Source organism: Pan troglodytes, chromosome 8 (assembly GCF_028858775.2).
Source record: "Pan troglodytes isolate AG18354 chromosome 8, NHGRI_mPanTro3-v2.0_pri, whole genome shotgun sequence".
NCBI lineage: Eukaryota > Metazoa > Chordata > Mammalia > Primates > Hominidae > Pan > Pan troglodytes.
Window position 1 is genome coordinate 51,112,464 of NC_072406.2, and position 21,193 is coordinate 51,133,656.

The 21,193-nt window shown below is 43.9% G+C and overlaps 2 protein-coding genes and 1 pseudogene across 26 annotated transcripts in view; 1 reads left to right on the forward strand and 2 right to left on the reverse strand.

Annotated features, from left to right (window-relative positions):
• Positions 1–4,429: 4,429 nt before the first annotated feature.
• On the reverse strand, positions 4,430–5,202 carry LOC100615268 (eukaryotic translation initiation factor 3 subunit L-like). The gene has a single exon (XM_063781244.1). The coding sequence runs from the start codon at positions 5,053–5,055 to the stop codon at positions 4,453–4,455; it is 603 nt and encodes a 200-aa protein (XP_063637314.1). The 5' UTR covers positions 5,056–5,202; the 3' UTR covers positions 4,430–4,452.
• Positions 5,203–16,237: 11,035 nt separating this feature from the next.
• Positions 16,238–16,865, reverse strand: LOC107966911 (FXYD domain-containing ion transport regulator 6-like; annotated as a pseudogene).
• Positions 16,866–18,867: 2,002 nt separating this feature from the next.
• ZNF37A (zinc finger protein 37A) overlaps positions 18,868–21,193 on the forward strand; it is a 30,029-nt gene continuing 27,703 nt past the window's right edge. For 4 of the 25 annotated variants that reach the window (XM_063781686.1, XM_063781688.1, XM_063781687.1 and 1 more), the window contains exons 1-5: positions 18,900–19,053; positions 19,494–19,787; positions 20,101–20,192; positions 20,307–20,367; positions 21,135–21,193. In XM_063781686.1, the coding sequence (XP_063637756.1) occupies positions 21,179–21,193 (15 nt within the window). In that variant the 5' untranslated portion in view covers positions 18,900–19,053; positions 19,494–19,787; positions 20,101–20,192; positions 20,307–20,367; positions 21,135–21,178. Of the gene's footprint in view, positions 19,054–19,493; positions 19,788–19,920; positions 20,197–20,306; positions 20,368–21,134 lie in introns of all 25 variants that reach the window. The other 21 variants (XM_009458307.5, XM_016963058.4, XM_016963062.4 and 18 more) reach the window with 17 other exon arrangements.

Genomic DNA, 21,193 nt, shown 5'->3' on the forward strand with positions numbered 1-21,193 from the left:
GATGGACCTGGCACAAGAAGGTAATTGGTTTTCTGTGGACTGAGGTCTCTGAAGACCTGAGAGCTTGAAATAATACCCTGAACCCTTAACAAAGAGCTATTTTCACTTGCTTTCTCAACTGCTCCTACCCCAAAGTTTCTTCAGGAAGGCTGATGCCTTGGAAGAGGTGGCTAAGTCAAAGGAAGAGCTGAAACAATAATAAAAAAAGAATCCTTCAACCTCTAGGTTTTAATCCCTGATCTCACCTTGCAGTATAAGCCAGCTTATAATCAGTTGACCATCCTAAGGGACCATGGTCTGCTTGGCCCCGTGTTAGTCCATCCTTGCATTGACATAAAGAAATACTTGAGACTGGGTAATTCATAAAGAAAAGAGGTTTAATTGATTCATGGTTCTGCAGGCTGCAGAGGAAGCATAGTGGCATCTGCTTCTTGGGAGACTTCTAGAATCTTCTAATCATGGTGGGATGTGAAGGGGAAGTAGGCATCCCACATGGCAGGAGAAGAAGCAAGAGAGAGTGAGAGCAAGATGCCCCACACATTTATGCAACCGGATCTCATGAGAACTCACTTTTGCAAGGACAGCACCAAGGGGATGGTGCTAAACCATTCATGAGAACACTACCCCCCTGAGCCAATCACTTCCCACAAGGCCCCACCTCCAATACTGGGGAAGACAATTCAACATGAGATTTGGGAAGGAACACATATCTAAACTATATTATTCTACCCCTTGCCACTCCCAAATCTAATGTCCTTCTCACATTTCAGAATACAGTTATGCCTTCCCAACAGTCTCCCAAAGTCTTAGCCCATTCCAGCATTATCTCAAAAGTCCGAAGTCCAAAGTCTCATCTGAGACAAGGTAAATTTCTTCCACCTGTAAAATAAAAAACAAGTTAAACTTACTTCCAAAATACAATGGGAGTACAAGCATTGGGTAACAAACCCCATTCCAAAAGAGATAAATAGGCCAAAAGAAAGGGGCTACAGGCTCCATGCATATTCAAAACCCAGCAATGCAATCATTAAATCTTAAAGCTCCATAATAATCTCCTTTGACTCCATGTCCCACATCCAGGGCATTGGTGCAAGCAATGGGCTCCCAAGGTGTTGGGCAGCTCTGCCTCTGTGGCTTTGCAAGGTTCAGCTCCCAAAGCTCATGGGCTGTAGTTTACTGCTTGCAGTTTTTCCATGTGCAGGGTGCAAACTGCCAATAGATCTACCATTCTGGGGTCTGGAGGATGGTGGCTCCACTAGCAAATGCCCCAGTACAGACTCTGTTTGGGGGCTCCAATCCCACATTTTTCTTCCATACCACCCTAGTAGAGGGTCTCTGTGAGGGCTCCACCCCTGCAGCAGGCTTCTGCCTGGACACCCAAGCTTTTCCATACATCCTCTGAAATCTAGGTGGAGGGTGCCAAGCCTCATTTACTCTTTCATTCTTTATACCAGCAGACTTAACACCATATGGAAGCCACCAAGGCTTATGACTTACACTTGTCAGAGCAGCAGCCCAAGCTGCACCTGGGCCCCTTTAAGCCACAGCTGGGTATGGAGTTGCCAAGAGGCAGGGAGCAGTGTCCTGAGGTTGTGCAGGGCAGTGCATGCCTGGGCCTGGCCTCCAAAACCATTCTTCCCTGGGCCTCTGATCCTGTGTTTGGATGGGCTGCCTCTGAGATCTCTAAAATGCCTTCAAGCCTTTTTATTGTCTAGGCTATCAGCACTTGCCTCCTTTTTAGTTATACAAATTTCTCTAGCTTGTGGTTACTCAGCAGCCCACTTGAATTCTTCTGAAGATAGACTTGGTTTTTTTTTTCTGCCACATGGCCAGGCTGCAGGATGCAAATTTTCCCAACTTTTATGTTCTGGTTACCTTTTAAATAGAAGTTCCAACTTATTTCTTTGCTTCCACATCAAAGCATAGGCTGTTAGAAGCAGTCACATCAGTTTTTGTTTGTTTTTTTTTTTTTGTTTTTTCTTTTTTTTTTTTTGAGACAAGGTCTCACTCTGTCACCCAGGCTGAAGTGCCATGCCATGATCATGGCTCACTGCACCCTAGACTTCCCAGGCTTAGGTAATTGTCCCATCTCAGCCTCCTGAGTAGCTGGGACTATGGGCTCAAGCCACCACGCCAGCTATTTTTTTTATATTTTTAGAGATGGGATTTTGCCATGTGGGCTAAAGTGATCTGTCTGCCTTGGCCTCTCAAAGTGCTAGGATTACTGGTGTGAGCCACCATACCTGGCCCATGCCACTTGAACACTTTGCTGCTTAGAATTTTTTTTTTTTTTTTTTTTTTTTTGCCAGATACTCTACGATATCACTGTCAAGTTTAAACTTCCATAGATCCCTAGGACATAGATGAAATCCAGCCAAGCTCTTTGCTAAGGCATAACGTGTGACTTTTGCTCTAGTTTCCAATAAGTTCCTCATTTCCATCTGAGACCTCATCAGCCTGGACTTCACTTTACATATCCCTATCAGCATTTTGGTCACAATCATTTAACCAGTTTCTAAGAAGTTCTAAACTTTCCCTCATCTTCCTGTCTTCTTCCAAGTTCTCCAAACTCTTTCAACCTCTGTCCATTACCTAGTTCCAAAGCTGCTTCCACATTTTCAGGTACCTTTATAGTAATACCCCACTCCTTGGTACCAATTTTCTGTATTAGGCCATTCTCACATTGCTATAAAGAAGTTCCTGGCCAGGTGTGGTGGCTCATGCCTATAATCCCAGCACTTTGGGAGGCCAAGGTGGGCAGATCATGAGGTCAAAAGTTTGAGACCAGCCTGACCAACATGGTGAAATCCTGTCTCTACTAAAAATACAAAAATTAGCCAGGCGTGGTGGCACACGCCTGTAATCCCAGCTACTCAGGAGGCTGAGGGAGGAGAATTGCTTGAACCCAGGAGGAGGAGGTTGCAGTGAGCCAAGATCATGCCACCACACTCCAGTCTGGGCGACAGAGCGAGACTCTGTCTCAAAACAAACAAACACCCCCTCCCAAAAAAAAAGCAACAACAACAACAACCAAAAAACAAATTCCTGAGACTGGGTAATTTATATAGAAAAGAGATTTAATTGGATCAGGGTTCTGAAAGCTTTACAGGAAGCATGATACTGACATCTGTGTGGTTTCTGGGGAGGCCTCAGGAAACTTAGAATCATAACAGAAGGCTAAGTGGGAGCATGCACATCACATGGCCAGAGCAGGAGCAAGGTAGGAGGAGGTGTCACACACTTTTAAACCAGATCTCACTATTGCAAGAGCAACAACAAGCATTTATGAGATATACACTCCCGTGATCCAGTCACCTCTCACCCAGTCATCTCCAATACTGAGGATTACAATTCACCGTAAGATTTGGGCAGGGACACATATCCAAACTATATCAGCCCCCAATCTGGCTCAGAACTCAGGACATTTTAAACCAATTGCCAGTTGATGGCTGTGCCAAGAATCAACTTCCATTCAACTGGCCAACCATTCATGAGTGGCTAATTGAAATTAACTGAAAATATGCCTATCTGGGCTGATGCTTTAGTGGTTTAATGAATTAAATCTGTGACCCCAACTGTCTCACTGACTTAATCTGAGCAACTATCTGAGCAACCTGGAGTAAGGCATACTTGAGAATGGGGAGTACCTAAATAAAGCCTATTTAAATAACTTGGAAGTCAAACCTGATGAAATGAATACTTGAATCTAATTAGACACAGGCATAATGTATTCAAGGTCATAAGTGAACATTGTACTATAGAGGAATGTAAACATGAAAACTAGCACCATGAGCAGGTAGATATATGGCTCCTAGTATTAGGTTGGTGCAGTAATTGCGGTTTTTTGCCATTGAAAGTAATGGCAAAAACCACAATTACTTGTGCACCAACCTAATAATAGATGGGAAGTTTCCTGATTACTTGCAACAATTCAGACATATCAAAAAGTTAAGAATATAAAATCATGTTACATCTGCAAAATTTTTTTTTAACCTTTGAGATCAATATTTTAGTATTATAACAGCAGAAATAGAATATGAGGGAAAAGTTAAAAGAGCTGATGGAAAAGTTGAAGGACAAAATTACCATTCTAGTGAAGTAAAAAGTTACACTTTTTGAAGGGGAAAAGAAACAGAGGGCAATGATGTGTGATCTGTAAATAATGTGTGAAACAATAGTAAAGGTTGAACTTCTGAGATATAAATCTCAGAAGTTTTAAAAAGAGACAGATTTGAGAATTAAAAATTATTACCACGTGTAATCTCATTGAGAACAAATCTTTTTTTTTTTTTTTTTTTCTGGCTCCAAATATCCTTTACTGAGATCCACTTGAAACACTTTGGTCCTTAACTTGTTAACTGAGTTGACAGGCTGATGGTTGATCTAGGTAAAGGTTTCACGGTAGCCTATAATATGTCAAAACAGGTTCCTGAATAATGTATGTGAATGTCGTCAGGGTCTCTGTCCCATCTTCTTCAGGGTTCGATTAAGCTCCTCGAATTTGTGGATCTGACGGATGAAGAAATTCCCATAGCGCCTGGCGACCTTGGTGTCCATGATGTGGATCATGTCCTTATCAATGTAGAAGTCAACCTCTGAGGCTGACTGAAATTCATCATCCAGGGTTGTGATGCTGCTGGTCCACACCAGGTTCTTCAATTTGTGTTTGAAGACAGGAAGCTGGATCCTGAACTCCTGCTCTGTGAGGTCCAGGAAGCCAGCCAGCTTGGCCACAGGCATGGTGGTGTAGAGCTTGAGGAAGCTGCGGATGGTTGAAAGCTGGGCCTGCTGCTGTACTTCATCAGAAAACACCTTCCGCTGCTGCAGGAAGGGCTCTTTGTGGTAGTTGGGGTGCACATTATCGTAGTTGGGCACTACAGGCGACAGGAACTTGGGGCAGAAGTAACTGAAAAGTTCTTCATAGACTTCTGGGTCACCTTTCTGCATGCACAGCATCTTGTCGCTGTATTTATCCCACCGCTGGAGGTGAATGCTCTCATCGATACTAATGGTACATCGTGAGGGCAATGGCCAGCAGTGCATGCATCTGCTCATTCTGCTTGTTAATCATCTCATACTTGTATGTGGTCCTCTGGAACATGCTCTTGGTCTTCTGGATGTAGAGGAGGATGTTGGCAAAGACCCGGATGGCATCCTGGTAGCGACACATCATCAAATATGCAAACCCAACATAATAGTATGTGGTGACCTGGCACTCTGGCACACGGGAATATATACTCTTTTTGTTAAGTTCGATGGAGAACAAATCTTAAGCTTAATTTTTAAAAAAAATTTAGTTGGGTATTAATGCATTTTAATATTATGGCTAATTTTAATAAGACCTTATAAACAAATCTAATCCCAATCTTGACTGCAAAAGAATTTCATAAACATTTTTATAACCTTTTATAATATTTTATTTTATAACCTTTTATATCCATTTAATGTTATTTATCTTTTACATTTTTCTTTAAAACAATCCCTCAAAACTTCTAAACTAGGCAAAATTATGTTTCCCACCATGAAATTTCAGTTTTTTTTTCCTCAAAATCTCCAGACTTAGGCCACTTTAATATTTGCTTTCAGATTTTGACATTTATACTCAGAAGATTTTGGTCTATAATTTCCCTTTCATAGAATGTCTCATACTGTATTTTGTATCAAGATTCTCCTCATCTGATGAAGGCAGTGTGGTTGTGTTTTTTCTGTATCTATTCTATAAAAGATTGTGTACAAAAGTGGTGTGGGGAAACAGTACATTTTTCTAAAAATAGGAAAATATTTAAGACAAAAAGCTTGGTGGAAGAATCAAAAGTACAAATCAGTAATAATACTATAAAACATGTTCATAAATCCATAGACGAATTGGAGTGGGGGAAACAAAACAATGAGGAAGACATTTTGAGTACAAGTGAACTGGCTTATTTGAAGAAACCACAATCAGAAGGTGAAAGTGAACATGCCTCAGCAACAGTACACAAAATTCCCCATATTTGAGCGTTCTTTGTATGATGTTCCAAAATTGACAAATGCTGTCAAACTTGAACCTCAAAGCTCATAGAGTGATAGTTAGAATGGAAGGCAAGATATGCCTCATCACATGATCACAGTGATAGGTCACTGTAGAATTTTCAAATGAATACATGCCACATTATGGGGTCCAACTGCTGCTATTTTGACATGGGTAAAAGGGTCACTTAGAGTATATGTTGCATTTCAAAAACTGAATCCCAGACCCACAGTATTATTCTCTGTGTATGAGATAAATGTTAAATGAGGCAAAAGACCTGTCTCTCAAATATATTTGATAGTGAACATTTCAGAGTAAAGAGGGAAAAAGCTAACATGATGAGAATAAAAGGAGTTCCATGCTTGAGTTGAAATGCCCTCCCCACCCATTTCTATTGTTCCTGAATCACTGGACATTTCTAGATTAAATAATTTAAAATTTGTTCCAGATTTAGTTTTAAAAGCATTATTATAAATTTAATTTTAAAAAGTAATTATATAAAAGCTTCTTTTATCACTTATGTATAGTACCTACTTTTTCTCTCTATGCAACTAAGTTTATGTACTTATTTCTGAATCTCTTTGAATTTATTGAGAGATCCTCCATTCATGTATACATAAAAGGCTGGCTATTCACTGAAACATTAAGAAAAATGAAGCAGTATATGTTCACCAGTCAGTTGTATGAAAACATATAATTAATACTTTTTTGAATGGAGACTTCTTTTTTTTGTGAGAAATAAATTCTTTATTAATTAACCAGTCTGTGATAGTCTGTTATAGCAACATGAAACAAGCTAAGATTCATGGGAAACATTATTTATAATGCAGCCTATTTACTGATGTCTCCAGATAACTGTAATAATAAGCAGAATGACACATGCACGCATATGTTTATTGTGGCACTACTCACAATAGCAAAGACTTGGAACCAACCCAAATGTCCAACAATGATAGACTGGATTAAGAAAATGTGGCACATATATACCATGGAATACTATGCAGCCATAAAAAATGATGAGTACATGTCCTTTGTAGGGACATGGATGAAGCTGGAAACCATCACTCTCAGCAAACTATCGCAAGGACAAAAAACCAAACGCCGCATGTTCTCACTCATAGGTGGGAGTTGAACAATGAGAACACCTGGACACAGGAAGGGGAACATCACGCGCCAGGGCCTGTTGTGGGGTGGGGGGAGGGGGGAGGAATAGCATTAGGAGATATACCTAATGTAAATGACGAGTTAATGGGTGTAGCACACCAACATGGCACATGTATACATATGTAACAAATCTGCACGTTGTGCACATGTACCCTAAATGGAGACTTCTGATAACCCTAAATTCCAGGATTAAATATGTGTTGTGGCACATCAGTCAGCCTGATCACACACATTCTTATGATCTGGTCATGAGAATTAGGAAAGGGAAGGGAATTGACAAGCCCTTTAAACACGCAACAATGGAAAATTCTAAAATAAACATGAGAGAGTTGTCATGTCTAAAACAAAGTAGATACCCTTTTAGATATGAAATGGTTCAGTACAAATTTCCATCACTGCTGATTTATTACAAGTTTCTAGAACTATTTTATCAAATGGGTCACTGATGAGATAAAAACTGCATTAATATAGATGTTGCCATTTTTTCAGGGATTATTTAATTGAAGGGGTAGTTGACAGTGTTTGGGAAGGAACGTGTAATATTTCCTCACTCTGAGTATAGAATTTTAATGGTTAATAGCTAGATAGAAAAATGTGTGTGTGTGTGTGTGTCCCCATCACAAACATACATATACATGTCCAGTGACTCAGGAATTTCACCACTGCCTGTCTCATATGAAATTTAAGATTTAGTGCTGAAACGGAAGAAAAACTAGAAAACAGTGTTACATCTCTGAATACTCAATTAGGGGAGAAAATAAAAAGTATTTGGGAATATATCAAGAAAATAGAACCATCTGATTGAAGGAACAGCATTGAAAGAGCAGATCAACTTTCATTTGGTTCAGCAAAATACTTTCCTTCCTGCTGCCACCTTAGTGTCCACAGTGAATGAAGAGTAAATGAATAAATATAAGCAAAGCCCTTAAAAGCTTCCTCACAGTGTCAGTGCTGTATGATTGTTTAATTAATAAATCTGGAAAGATGTGCAGAAACTTAATTGTTGTTACTTCCAGAGGCAGAACCTGATAGGTTGTGGAAGAGGGAAAGAAGGAAACCTAGATTTCAGTGTGTTATTTTGTACCTTATGAATGTCCTACAAGTGTGTTATTCTTGGTGCTTTTACTGTGATTTTTTTTTTTTAAGAAAGAACCATCACCAGCAAAATAATGCATAAAACAACCACTTTATTTTGTTCATGGTTCACAGGGCTAGGAAGACACAGAAAAGATGGCTTATTGCTGCTTATTGGTTTTGGGGACTGCAGAGAAGACTCATTGGCTGGAGTTGAATCCACAGCAAAGGGTTGGCATCATCTGGAAGTGACTTCACTCACATGTCTGCAGAGGACATGGGGCTTGGCTGCAGGACCTATAGGAGACCTCCCAGGTACTCTGGGATTCCAGGTAGCAGAGCAGTCTCAGGACATTCAGAGCTTTGACTTGGTGATCAATAGCACCATAGGTGAGTGACCTGAGTGAACAAGGCAGATGCCCATGGCCTTTTTAAACATAACTTTGGAAGTTACACAGCATCACTTTCATGTCATGTGTCAGTGACAAGTTAGCACTAGTGTCTAGTCTGTTAAGGGTGGGCATAGCCCCCCAAATCTCAAGGGGAGAATAGCAAAAAAATTGCAAACATGTTTAAAAAGCCACATGCACATTCTAGTTTAAAACTACTCAGGTTTTATCTCTCCTGGGCTTTCCACCACAGCTCTGGGGTGGCCTTAGGGCTTATGTTTCCTCCTCAACTTGGAGGCAGCAGAGAAAGGGACCTTGGTAGTGGTTGTGGCCAAGGGTCTTTTGCTTATGTCCACCTGATGCAGGTCAGCAATTGCCCAGTCTCACTTATAAGTGGTAGCTAAATGATGAGAACTCATGGACACAAAGGGGAACAGCAGACACTGGGCCTACATGAGGGTGGGGTGGGAGGAGGGAGAGGATCAGAAAAAATAACTATTGGGTACTAGGCCTAGTACCTGGGTGATAAAATAATCTGTACAACAAACCCCTGTGATATGAGTTTACCTACATGACAAACCTGCACATATCCCCCAAACCTAAAATAAAAGGTAGAAAAAAAAAAGTTCTCGGTAGCAGACGTTACTTTATCACATAGGCCAGGGGTAAGGTAATTGTGGGTTTTACTTCTGTCTCAGTCCCAGTGAGAAGGTAATTGTGGGTTTTACTTCTGCCTCAGTCCCAGTGAGTTGATTGACAAGTAAATGCAAACATAACATTGCATTATGGGGCAATAAAAACTAATGTCTGCCTTAAATGTTGCTCTATCAAGGAACCATTTAATTGACTGTTAAATTTAAAAATCACAAGATTTAGGCTGGGCGTGGTGGCTCATGCCTGTAATCCCAGCACTTTGGGAGGCGGAGGCAGGTGGATCACCTGAGGTCAGGATTTTGAGACCAGCCTGGCCAACATGGTGAAACCCCACCTCTACTAAAAATACAAAAATTGGCTGGGCGTGGTGGCAGGTGCCTGTAGTCCCAGCTACTCAGGAGGCTGAGACAAGAGAATCGCTTGAACCCGGGAGGCAGAGGTTGCAGTGACCCAAGATTGCGCCATTGCATTCCAGCCTGGGCGACAAGAGCAAAACTCCATCTCAAAAAAAAAAAAAAAATTCACAAGACTTAACTATTTGGAATGGAGAGGAGGCTTTATTTGTTATAAGGGATTACAGCCTGCAACAGGGTGAGAAGAATGCCTCTGGCTAAGACCAGAGACAAGCACTTTGAAGGAAGATAGGTTGGGGTAGGAGCATTATGCTGGACAAGTTAGCTAAACATACATCTTCAACAGGTTAGAGGAGGAGCTATGAATATGCATGAAGGTGGTCCCAATGCACGTGTATTGAACCAATATGCATGTAACATATGACCTGTGTTCACTCTGGGGTGGAGACCTAACATTTGAATGTATTATAATTAGGCCCTATCAGTCAAAAGTCTTTTCAGGACACAAAGGCACTCAAGTGTGCAACCTCTGTAAACCCAGCCAGAACCAGTGGGTGGTCTTCTTATCAGGAGAAAGTTACTGAAATCAGTCTCTTGTCTAATCAAAGCTGTAGTTATGGTGCTTGGGACAAGGGTTGGGAGCCAATTAGTGTCTGGTGAAGACCTATAGTTGTTTTCATTTTGCTTATCTCAAGGCCAGTGCTTATTTAGCTGCTACAGAAAAAAGAAAAACCTTGTGGCAGTTAGACCATAGTTAAAGTTTAAGGTGCTTGACCTAACACTTGCCTGGCATGGCCTTAGGTCTTGTTTATAATTTGGTATCTCACTGCCACAAAAAGTCTGTTCTGCCAGTCTTATGATCTCTATTTTAACGTTAATGCTGGTCAGTTCTTGTGTCTAAACCACAAACATGAGAGGGTATAATGAGACATGTCTGACCTCCCATCTCGTCATGGCCAGGAACTCAGTTGTAAGGTTTTCCTGGGGTCCCCTTGGCTAAGGGGAGCGTCCTTCAGTTGGTGGGGGCTTAGGATTTTATTTTTAGTTTACAATTTCTGCAAAGGGAAAGGCTACTGATAAACCTTAAACATCCTGCACTTGTGTTTCAAAGCCATAAATCAGACCTCTTAAGTACTAATGGAGTTGTATACAGTTTGTACGGTGACCACTTTCCCTTCCATCCTGAAAGCCCTGTGAGAACAGAGGTCTTGGCTTTTTTATTCCTTAACAGTTTTCTTACCCCCAAATTAGCACATAACAGCAGCTAGACAGATGAGAATCTCTCTCTTTGTTCCCCAGTTTCTACCTTGAACAATTCTCCCTGCCAACATGCAGAGTCACCCTGTAGCCTTATAGTTTCCCCAGCATCTAATATATGTTCTTCCAGTAACTGGAGACTGAGATGCTTCAGGGCCAGACAGCTGTGTTCTTAGCCGAGTGACAAGCAAGGCTTTGCTGGGCTTTTTACCTATTCACCTTGGAGTCCAAGCTGACCAACTCAAAACTATACACATGGGGCCAGAAAATCATCACCCTCTGAAGGTCAGCTATATGATCTTACAAGAGCTCATTAGAGATGAAAAACTGCTTTGTAAATTCCAAAGCATATCTCTAGCTCAAGATTGCCTCTCTTCATATTGTCTCCTTTTTTCCAGTGGCTCCAGTAGGCAAAAAACATAGAAAAATTGTTAATTTTGGAGACTTGTTCTGTTTCCAGTATTGAGAATTTAAATTCCAAGCTGTCCACTAGCTGCAAAAAGCAAGGAAGTTGTGTCACACTCAATTTCCTCTGCAGCTTTTCCTGATCAGTGTGTTCCGTCTAGAATTTATGAAATTGAAAGCATTTAACATTTTATATCAATTTTATCATATTATTACATCTAGATGTAATAGCCACAAAACACAAAGCCATTAAACTTTTTTTTTAATATTGCAAATTAAACCCATAGCAGTAAATCCAGCATTTGCAGTTAGGTTAGCATTACTGCTGTGGGAACTATTCAGGTTGGAAAGCAGATGAGGGAGGGTACAGGGGTGGCAAAGAAGGAGGCAGCTCTTGCAACAGGGCAGCAGCTGGGCTGAAGAAGAGGCTGGATGGAGTCTTGGAACCCTCCCCACCCCAGCTTTGCTCCAGCCCTGAGAACTTTTAACAGTTTGGGGCCACCCAACACTCACCTTTATAATTTGTCACTGTTGTTTTTCTTACCTCCCACCTGGAGAAGAGAACAAAAAACAAAGGCATCACCCAGGTGCATATTTTCCCCCTCACTTCATTCAGCGCAGCTGAAAGAAGCCAGGGTTGGATCCATTTCTAACCCCATAGGTCACTGTGGCTTCTAACAGCAGATGGCAGTTCAGCTGCTGCTCTCAAACCATGGAGGGCTCCATAGACACCCAGGTATCAAAGGCTTATCACCGTTCCCCTTCATTCTTCCTTTTCCCAAACAGTGATGGAGCCAAATCTTAGTAAGTCAGGGTTGTTCTAGCAAATTCCACTTCTGGGCCAGGTTCAATGAGTCATACCTGTAATCTCAGCACTTTGAGAGGCTGAGGGAGGAGGATCACTTGAGGCCAGGAGCTCAAGATAAACCTGGGCAACATAGCAAGACCCCATCTTTACAGAAAAAAAAAAGAGCCCGGAATGGTGGCATGTGCTTGTAGTCCCAGCTATTCGGCAGGATACATACCTGTAATCCCAGCTGAGGCAGGAGGATCACTTGTGCCCTGGAGTTCAAGGCTGCAGTGAACTATGATTGTGCCACTGCACTCCAGCCTGGGTGACAGAGTGAGAAGTAAAAAAAAATTTGCTTCTGATGCCAGCTGTATTGGGGTTTCCCAAGAACACTTCTGGGTTAAACAAATTGCTAGGAGGACTGACAGGACTCACAGTATGGCTATGACTTATTACAGCAAGGTCAGCAAAGGGGAGAGGTCACAGGGCCATGTCCAGAGGAAACCTGGTACCAGCTTCCAAGCATCCTCTCCTAGTGTAGTCACATAGGATATGCTGAATTCCTCCAGCAACATGTTGTGACAACATATGCAAAATGTTGCCACAGAAGCTCCTTAGAAACTCAGTGCCTGGGCTTTTTATTAGGGGCTGGTCATGTAGACACTGTCTATTGTGCACAAATCAAAATTCCAGATTCCCAGAAAAAAACCAGGTGTTCCGCAGAAACCATATTGTTTATGTACAATGGAGCCATTTGATCAGTGAGGGTTGGGGGAACCCTTCTGAAATCCAGGTTCCCAAACCTTCCCAAAATTCACATTCCCAGATACCAGCCAAGGATAGGATAGCCATCTCAGGCCACTTCAATGGCAACTCTACTTCAATTGAGTTTTTTTTTTTGTTTTTTTCAGATGGAATCTCACTCTGTCACCAGGCTGGAGCACAGTGGCGTGATTTTGGCTCACTGCAACCTCCAACTCCGGGGTTCATGCAATTCCTGCCTCAACTCCTGAGTAGCTGGGATTACAAGCGCATGCCACCACAACCGGCTAATTTTTGTATTTTTTTTTAGTGGAGACGGAGTTTCATCGTGTTGGCAAGTATGGTCTTGATCTCCTGACCTTGTGATCTGCCAGCCTCGGCCTTCCAAAGTGCTGAGATTACAGGCGTGAGCCACCGCACCCGGCCACTTCAATTGATTATTAATTTGCAAGTTTGTAATGCTTTCAATGGTTCAACCCCTGTTTGATGTTAGTTCTGAGTTCAGACTTGTGAGTGACAGACACACAAAGGCAGCTGCGAGACTATCAAATTCACTCAGCTTAATTTTTGTGGTGGTTGCTATTATCTATTTTTATTTGTGTATATTTGAATGCCAAATACCAAAATTCAAGCATAAACTTTGTGATGAATTGTTTGAAAAGTGGAGATTTATTAAATGAGGAACGATTCCTTTTGAAACTTTTTGTGCAGTATGCAAAAATGGAGAAAGACACCAGCACATAATAACAGCTAAACATGGAAGATATATGATTTCCTCAACTAATATTATATAAAATTGTAAACAGTTTTTTTTTATTAAAAAGAATTCAAGGCCAGGTGTGGTGGCTCACACCTGTAATCCTTGCACTTTGGGAGGCCTAGGTGGGTGGATTGCCTGAGCTCAGTAGTTCGAGAACAGCCTGGGCAAACCTTGGTGAAACCTTGTCTCTACTAAAAATACAAAAAATTAGCTGGGTGTGGTGGCAAGCACCTGTAATTCCAGCTACTCGGGAGGCTGGCAGGAGAATTGCTTGAACCTGGCAGGTGGAGGTTGCAGTGAGCTGAGATTGTGCCACTGTACTCCAGCCTGGGTGACAGAGTGAGACTGTCTCAAAAAAAAAAATAAAGAGAATTCAGATTGAGATATAGTAATGGCAATGGAAGTTGTAAACATCTGCCACACTATATAACAGCAGCAGTCTTTCAGCTCAAATGACAGTTTGAAAGTATTACTGAAAGTATTACTGCTAGAAGTATTTTCTGATTCCAAAGATGCAATCAAATTTTGAAGAGCCAAGATGAAATCTACTACAACAACAACAAAAGTAATAGCTTCACTATGATCACAGAGATGATCAATGATCTAAATGCCTCACCTATTTTCAGCAGAGCCATGGATACAAGTAATCACAAGGCAGAAGAAATTTTCCCTTTGCTTCTGAACTGCTTTTGGTGGCAATGATACAAATACAAATTGTGGTTGATGTTTGCATAAGGGCACAGACATGCTTGGTCCAAGCTGAAGTAAAGATTCCAAGTTGTGGGCCGTCCTGCCCACATTCTGCATCATGATGTCAAAATAGCATCTGATGTTCTTTGCATTTTCATTGAAGTAATTATTATAAAATTGTTCTCTTACTTCAGCATTTACACTATTAGAATTGAGTGATTAAAGGATTGTGTGATTTTTTTTTGGCATTCGATATTCTTCATTTCCTTTGCAGTTAGAAACTCATTGGCTCCTGTAACTAACACAGTTGATAAAGTTGTTAGTTTATGTAAAGTCTTGAAATAATAATTTTAATTTTCAAGAAAAGACTCCAAAATTTTTGTTTACTTTAAAAATAATCCATTGAGTGAAGTTTACTTGTTTTTTATTCATAGTTTTTTTTTTTTCACTAGGAAGCAAATATTTTATTCCTTTTTTCTGTTGCTCAGAGGACAGATCGTGATACAGAAAACAGCAGTCTAGCCACAGAGGCTGGGTTTGGTTGATTTCCACAGGCACATGGAGGACAGGAATGGTGGGATCCGGTTTGAGCTCCCAGTCTCATTATGACTTTTGACCTCTTCCTGTACCCTCTGCAGCAGTGCTGCATGGAGCCTACTGGGTCTCTAACCTACTTAACTCACCTCTGTGACCACTGAGGATGCGGGAGTTGTCTCTGCTGACCAAGGGGACATGGGCAGAGAAGCAAAGGTCCCTTACTCTCCCTCTGTCCATTCCAGTGTGCTGGCCGCAACAGAATGGGAATCCTTCAGTCATCACCTGCTGGAGACTCAGCTTCAGGGATGGGAGCCTGTGTCCAGAAAAACTGGGCTATAGATTGAAGTCTCAGAAGCAGGAAGGTTGGAGATGGGTGGGGCACCAGAGCCCCTGTGGTTATTGCTGATAAGATATGCAGGGGCTACATTCCCCAAGTGTAGATTATTAGTCCTGGGCCCAGGCTGGGCACGGTGGCTGACACCTGTAATCCCAGAATTTTGGGAGGCCTAGGCAGGTGGATTGCTTGAGGCCAGGGAAAACCCCATCTCTACTAAAAATACAAAAATTAGCTGGGCGTGGTGGTACGTGCCTATAGTCCCAGCTACTCGGGAGGCCCAGGCATGAGAATCCCTTGAACCCATGTTGCCATGAGCTGAGATCGTGCCACTGCATTCCGGCTTGGGTGACACAGTGGGACTCTGTCTGAATAAAGAAAAAGAAAAAAAGCAGCAGCCCTGGGCCTGGAATCCCTGGGTGCTATGTGAAAGGCAGGGCAGATGGGGCTCCCTGGGGCTTCCCCAGGGAGAAAAATAACCATGGAATGGTATAGTAGCCTCCTAAAGGTAATGCTGGGCTCACAAACTCCTTACTTTGCTTTGTATCTCCAATTGCTGATCTTCAGAACAGACTGGGGTTGCAGTGGGATAAGGAAGTGAGGTTCTTGTAAAAGAAGTGAAGAGACTCCATGAAGAAAGATGAGGAACGTGGTGCAAACCTTCCCAGGTCCCAAGACAGCTGGAGACTCCTGTCCATGCTCTAAAGGGAAGGAGCTAGACTCTCCAGGGAAAAAATCAGACTCCCAGGAGTGAGAGGTGATGGGGGGCAGAGAGGAGCAGACGGCCACATGGCTCAGCCCCTGCCCAGGAAAGTGAGTCCACAGTTCACTAACTATAATAACCATGAACAAGTAGCCATGAACACTATAGTCAGCAAACACACACACAGACACATAACAGGAGTTGGAGGAGCCTGCAGGCTGCAGTGGTGAGGCAAGAGATTAGTTGGATCATCAGGTGGAGGAATGGTGTTAGAGGGGACAGGGAAGGGCATGGCGGGACAAACAAGTTCTTGGCTTCTCTTCTGGAAAGATTTGTTGCTGAAGTGGCTGTTTTCTTAAGCATCAACATTTGCATCTAATAGTTCAAGCAGCTGCCTTCAGGTTCCAGAGGCTTCCCGCTGGAGGGCTGCACTTCATTCAGCTCTCTGCTTTCTGGAGTTTTGCTGCATTTGCAGTGATGAGGTTCTCCACCTGGGCTTCCTCCTCCCCTGGGGTCCCGGGCTTCTGATTGAAACTCCACTTGCATCTGCAACCTAGGATAAGGAAGATCCCAACGGAGAAGAGGACCACAGCACATACCAACCCCTGAATCCTCAGGGTCTGTTAGTCATAATGAAAATGGTCAATTTCCTTCTCCTACTCAGCTGCACTGGGCATGACAATGAGGGCCAACAGGCTGCATAGGAATATCAGCACCACCTCCATGGTGCCTGCACAGCCAGTCCCCTTCCTGAGATGATCCCAGGAGGATGTGTCGAGTCCCAAGGAGCCTAAGAGTGGCATGTCCCTAGTTTTCAATCTCTTTAGGGATAGGATTATGCAAATTGAAAGAAGAGCAAACAATGTTACTGAAATAATCCATGGCATAATGGAACCTGAATGCATTAAAGAAATAATGGAGGCCAGGAGAGGTGGCTCACATCTGTAATCTCAGCACTTTGGGAGGCCGAGGCGGATGGATCACTTGAGGTCAGGAGTTTGAGACCAGCCTGGTCAATATGGTGAAACCTAGTCTCTACTAAAAACAGGAAAAATTAGCCGGGCGTGGTGGCATGTGCCTGTAATCCCAGCTACTGGGGAGGCTGAGGCAGGAGAATCACTTGAATCTGGGAGGCGGAGGTTGCAGTGACCCGAGGTCTTGGCACTGCACTGCAGCCCAGGTGACAGAATGAGATCCGGTCTAAAAAAAAAAACAAAAGAAATAATGGAATATTCACAAGTGTCAAGACTGTTTCTTAAAATGGAAAAACATTAGGCTGGGTGCAGTGGCTCATGCCTGTAATCCCAGCACTTTGGGAGGCCGAGGCGGGCGGATCACGAGGTCAGGAGTTCGAGACCAGCCTGGCCAACACAGTGAAACCTGATCTCTACTAAAATTACAAAAATTAGCCGGGTGTGGTGGCACAAGCCTGTATTCCCAGCTACTTGGGACGCTGAGGCAGGAGAGTCGCTTGAACCCAGGAGGTGGAGGTTGCGGTGAGCCGAGATCATGTCACTGCACTCCAGCCTGGGTTACAGAGCCAGACTCCATCTCAAAAAAAAAAAAAAAAAAGAAAAAAAAGAAAACATTATGAGCAGGAAAATAAATTGTGTCTCGAAGTGATAATCATTATTGTACTTACCATGACTGTCTTCTGAAATGCATCTCAACCCTTGAATAATTTGATTCTTTTACGTGGATGGTACTAAATGCTTTTCCAGCATGGGAACAAGTGGGATTATCATCAGTGGTGGTAAAGAAGGGAATAGAAATGGAGAAAAATGCTTCTTTTTTGGTCAGTGGACATTTATTTTTTATTTTTATTTTAACTTAAACTTCAATAGCTTTTGGAGTACAAGTGGTTTTTGGTTATGGATGAATTATAAAGTGGTGGATTCTGAGATTTTAGTGCACCTGTCACCTGAGTAGTGTACACTGTACCTAATGTATAGTGTTTTTTTTTTCATTTTTGAGATGGAGTTTTGCTCTTGTTGCCCAAGCTGGAGTGCAATGGCGCGATTTCAGCTCACTACAACCTCCACCTCTCGAGTTCAAGGGATTCCCCTGCCTCAGCCTCCCAAATAGCTGGGACTGCAGGTGTGTGCCACCACGCCCAGCTAATTTTGTATTTTTAGTAGAGACGGGGTTTCACCGTGTTAGCTAGGCTGGTCTTGAACTCCTGACTTCGTGATCCACCCACCTCCGCCTCCCAAAGTGCTGAGACTACAGGCGTGAGCCACCGCGCCTGGCCATGTGTAGTTTTTTTAATCTCCAGCCTCCTTCCTACCAGCCCCTTCTGAGTCTCTAGAGTCCATTATATCACTCTGTATGCCTCTGCGTACTCATAGCTTAGCTCCCACTTATAAGTGAGAACCTACGGTTTTTGGTTTTCCACTCCTGTATTACCTCTGCCAGTGAACTTTAAAAAGTTATCGTGATCAAGAGATCCCGCATACTCCTGAAGAATGGAAAATGCATGTTTGCCATGCAAGATGGTATTACGTGGTTTAACAAATAAAATTTGAAGAGCAATTTCGAGTTATCTTTACGACAGCTTACAGGCTGGTAATGCTCATGTCCAGCGTGTTTTCTCACGGTTAGCGTCCAATGGACCAGAAAGGAGCAAGTGAAGCTCTCCACACTGGCGCAAGTGGAGGGGGTGCTGCGGTAGCGCCGCGGGGCCACAGGAACCGACCTCGTCACGAGAAATTCCACTCGTGAATTCTGCCAAACGACGAAATGTTGAGGACGGCCAAATCATCAGGGGGATGTAATTCATGAGAAAGCTGTGTAATTTAAATACTCATAATTTATTTCAGCTAACGAATAAAACTGCAGTACTGCACTTGCCGCATCTGGGAACTAACTGCCCAATGCGGCTGAAACCTCATGCCCTTTCTAAAGGAGTGGCGCGAGGGCTTGTGGGAAATGTAGTCTGCACTTTCTAAGGGAGCGGCGCGAGGTCTTGTGGGAAATGAAGCGTGCACTTTCTAAGGGAGCGGCGCGAGGACTTGTGGGAGATGTAGTGTGCACTTTCCGGCCCCCGTCGCGGGAGCCGCTTCGGGCCTTCTGGGCATGTGTGCCGTATGGCTCCAGGTTTGTTTATCTCCCCGGCAGTCTGAGGGGGAGGGCTCCCGGCATCTCCTGGCGTCCGGGTAGAGGACGCGGAGGGTGAGTAAGGGAGGGCAGGGGCGAGGGTGGACTGGGGGTTCCGCGCGGCCTGGGGGTGGGAGAGAGGGAACGGCTTTGCCGCCTGGCCTGGGTCCGAATCCTGCCTTGGTTCTTGTGCTCCCAAAGGGAATGCGCAAGTCCCGCGCCTGTGACAAGTGAGGTTGGATTTTCTCTTCCCTGAGGTGAAGGATGCCCGGAGGCCTCCGCAGGACGGCGCAGAAACGGGCCTTCTGCCCAATAGATGCGCGCTTCTCTCATTCTTTCCCCTCAGAATCTCGCTGTCCTCACAACCACCTGTGGTCGGCGTCGCCGCGGCGTCACTGCGATGCCGAGGCGAACGGGGTGGCGGGAAGCGCCCGCGGGGCGGGGAGGGACCCTGCAGGCGCGGACTCCACACCCAGCCTCTGGCCAGCGTCACTCGGCTTGCTGTGTCCTCGCAGGTCGCAGCTTCATTGCCTGATGTCTTTGGGAAGTATTTTGAAGTCATCGTGGCTATGGATTGGGGAATTTCTTGTTTCCACTGACCTGTGAGGCCGCGCACGCGGAGGGAGGCACCCCAGGCCCTCCGGCACTGTCCAGCCTCGCCTGTGTTCCCAGTAGCACCAGTGGGCATTTTCAGAGGGTCCAGCTCGTGGCTCAAGTGACAGGAAGATGTAGGAGCTTTCTGTCTTGAGTGAGGATTCGAACCAAAGGGCTTAGGCCCAGCTGTCTTGGAGCAAAGCAGCTGTTGTGGGGTAAGAAGGGAAGGGTGGGGGGCGAGGGCCCAGGGGCCCTCCTAGGAGGACACCCAACCCGTTGGGCTGACACCTCACTAGAGATCTAGAGCACGGGTGGGAGGAGCAGAGGCTCGATTTGTGTCCTTTCCAGACCCCCACAGGCTGGGAGCTTTGTGCCCATTCAGATGTGGGGGCAGAGGAGGGCAAGGCCGAAGGAGCAGACAGCACCGCTTCTTGGGGAGTTGTGAAGGCATCATGCGGAGGGACGAGCTTAGCAGCCAAGTGGAGGACAGCACCCTCCATGCCTAGATTCGTTACTCGCTCGTTCTAGATGCTGAGCTGCTGGCGCACTGCAGCACAACTAGAGATGTACGGATGCCCCCATCTTGATCTTACAGAATCAGAGGTACAGCCGCGAGAAAGGTCTGTAAGTTATCTATTTACGCTTTATTTAAAAGATGGGATGGGGTGGGGTGGACAGGAAACGAGCTTAACGTGTTAAGTGACTGATGACATTGACACATTTTGTTGTGGCAGAGTCAAGAACAGACAGAGTCGCTTGAGGACTCAGAAGGGTGTTTGCTGCGTTGACAACAGAGTAAGTAAAAATCAGTTCGCTTTTTTAAATCCAAAGATGGTTTTGAGAACCTGAAATCAAGTTAGAGCAAGTTCGTTTTCCTTCCAAAAAAACTGGGCTGGGCTGGGCACGGTGGCTCACGCCAGTAATCCCAGCACTTTGGGAGGCTGAGGGGGGTGGATCAAGAGATCAGGAGTTCGAGACCAGCCTGGCCAACATGGTGAAACCCTGTCTCTACTAAAAATGCAAAAAATTAGCCGGGTGTGGTGGTACGCACCTGTAGTCCCAGCGACTTGGGAGGCTGAGGCAGGAGGTTGCGGTGAGTCGAGATCATGCCATCGCACTCCAGCCTGGGCAACAGGGCAGGACTCTGTCTCAAAAAAGCAAACAAACAAACAAACAAAAAACTGGGCTGAAAAATACCACATCGCTTTTTTCAAAACCTTGTTGGGATTCTCTGGTTTGTAATAAAGATTAAAACCTGAGTATTTTTGTTTAGCATCAGTTTTAACGAAAGTATTATGTTCCACTCTTTGGCTTTTCCTAACTTGCTTAATTAGTTTAATATATCGGTTTGCATACTCTGTTAGAGTACAGCATAAGTTGTTTTTAAGTCAGTAGAAAACAAACGTTTTTACATTTGAAAACTAATGAGTCCAAGCAGTACATAATCATGCCAGAGTCATGCATGGGCGTGTGAGTATCTCCCTTTCAGAGATGTTTTGCCAGCTGCGAAGTGGACCTTTTAAGGCAAGTGACATCACTCATGATCTTTTCTTATTTCTCAGCTACACCCTCACAGTTTGCTCTGCTCTTCCAACACCAGTGGAAGATGATCACATCCCAG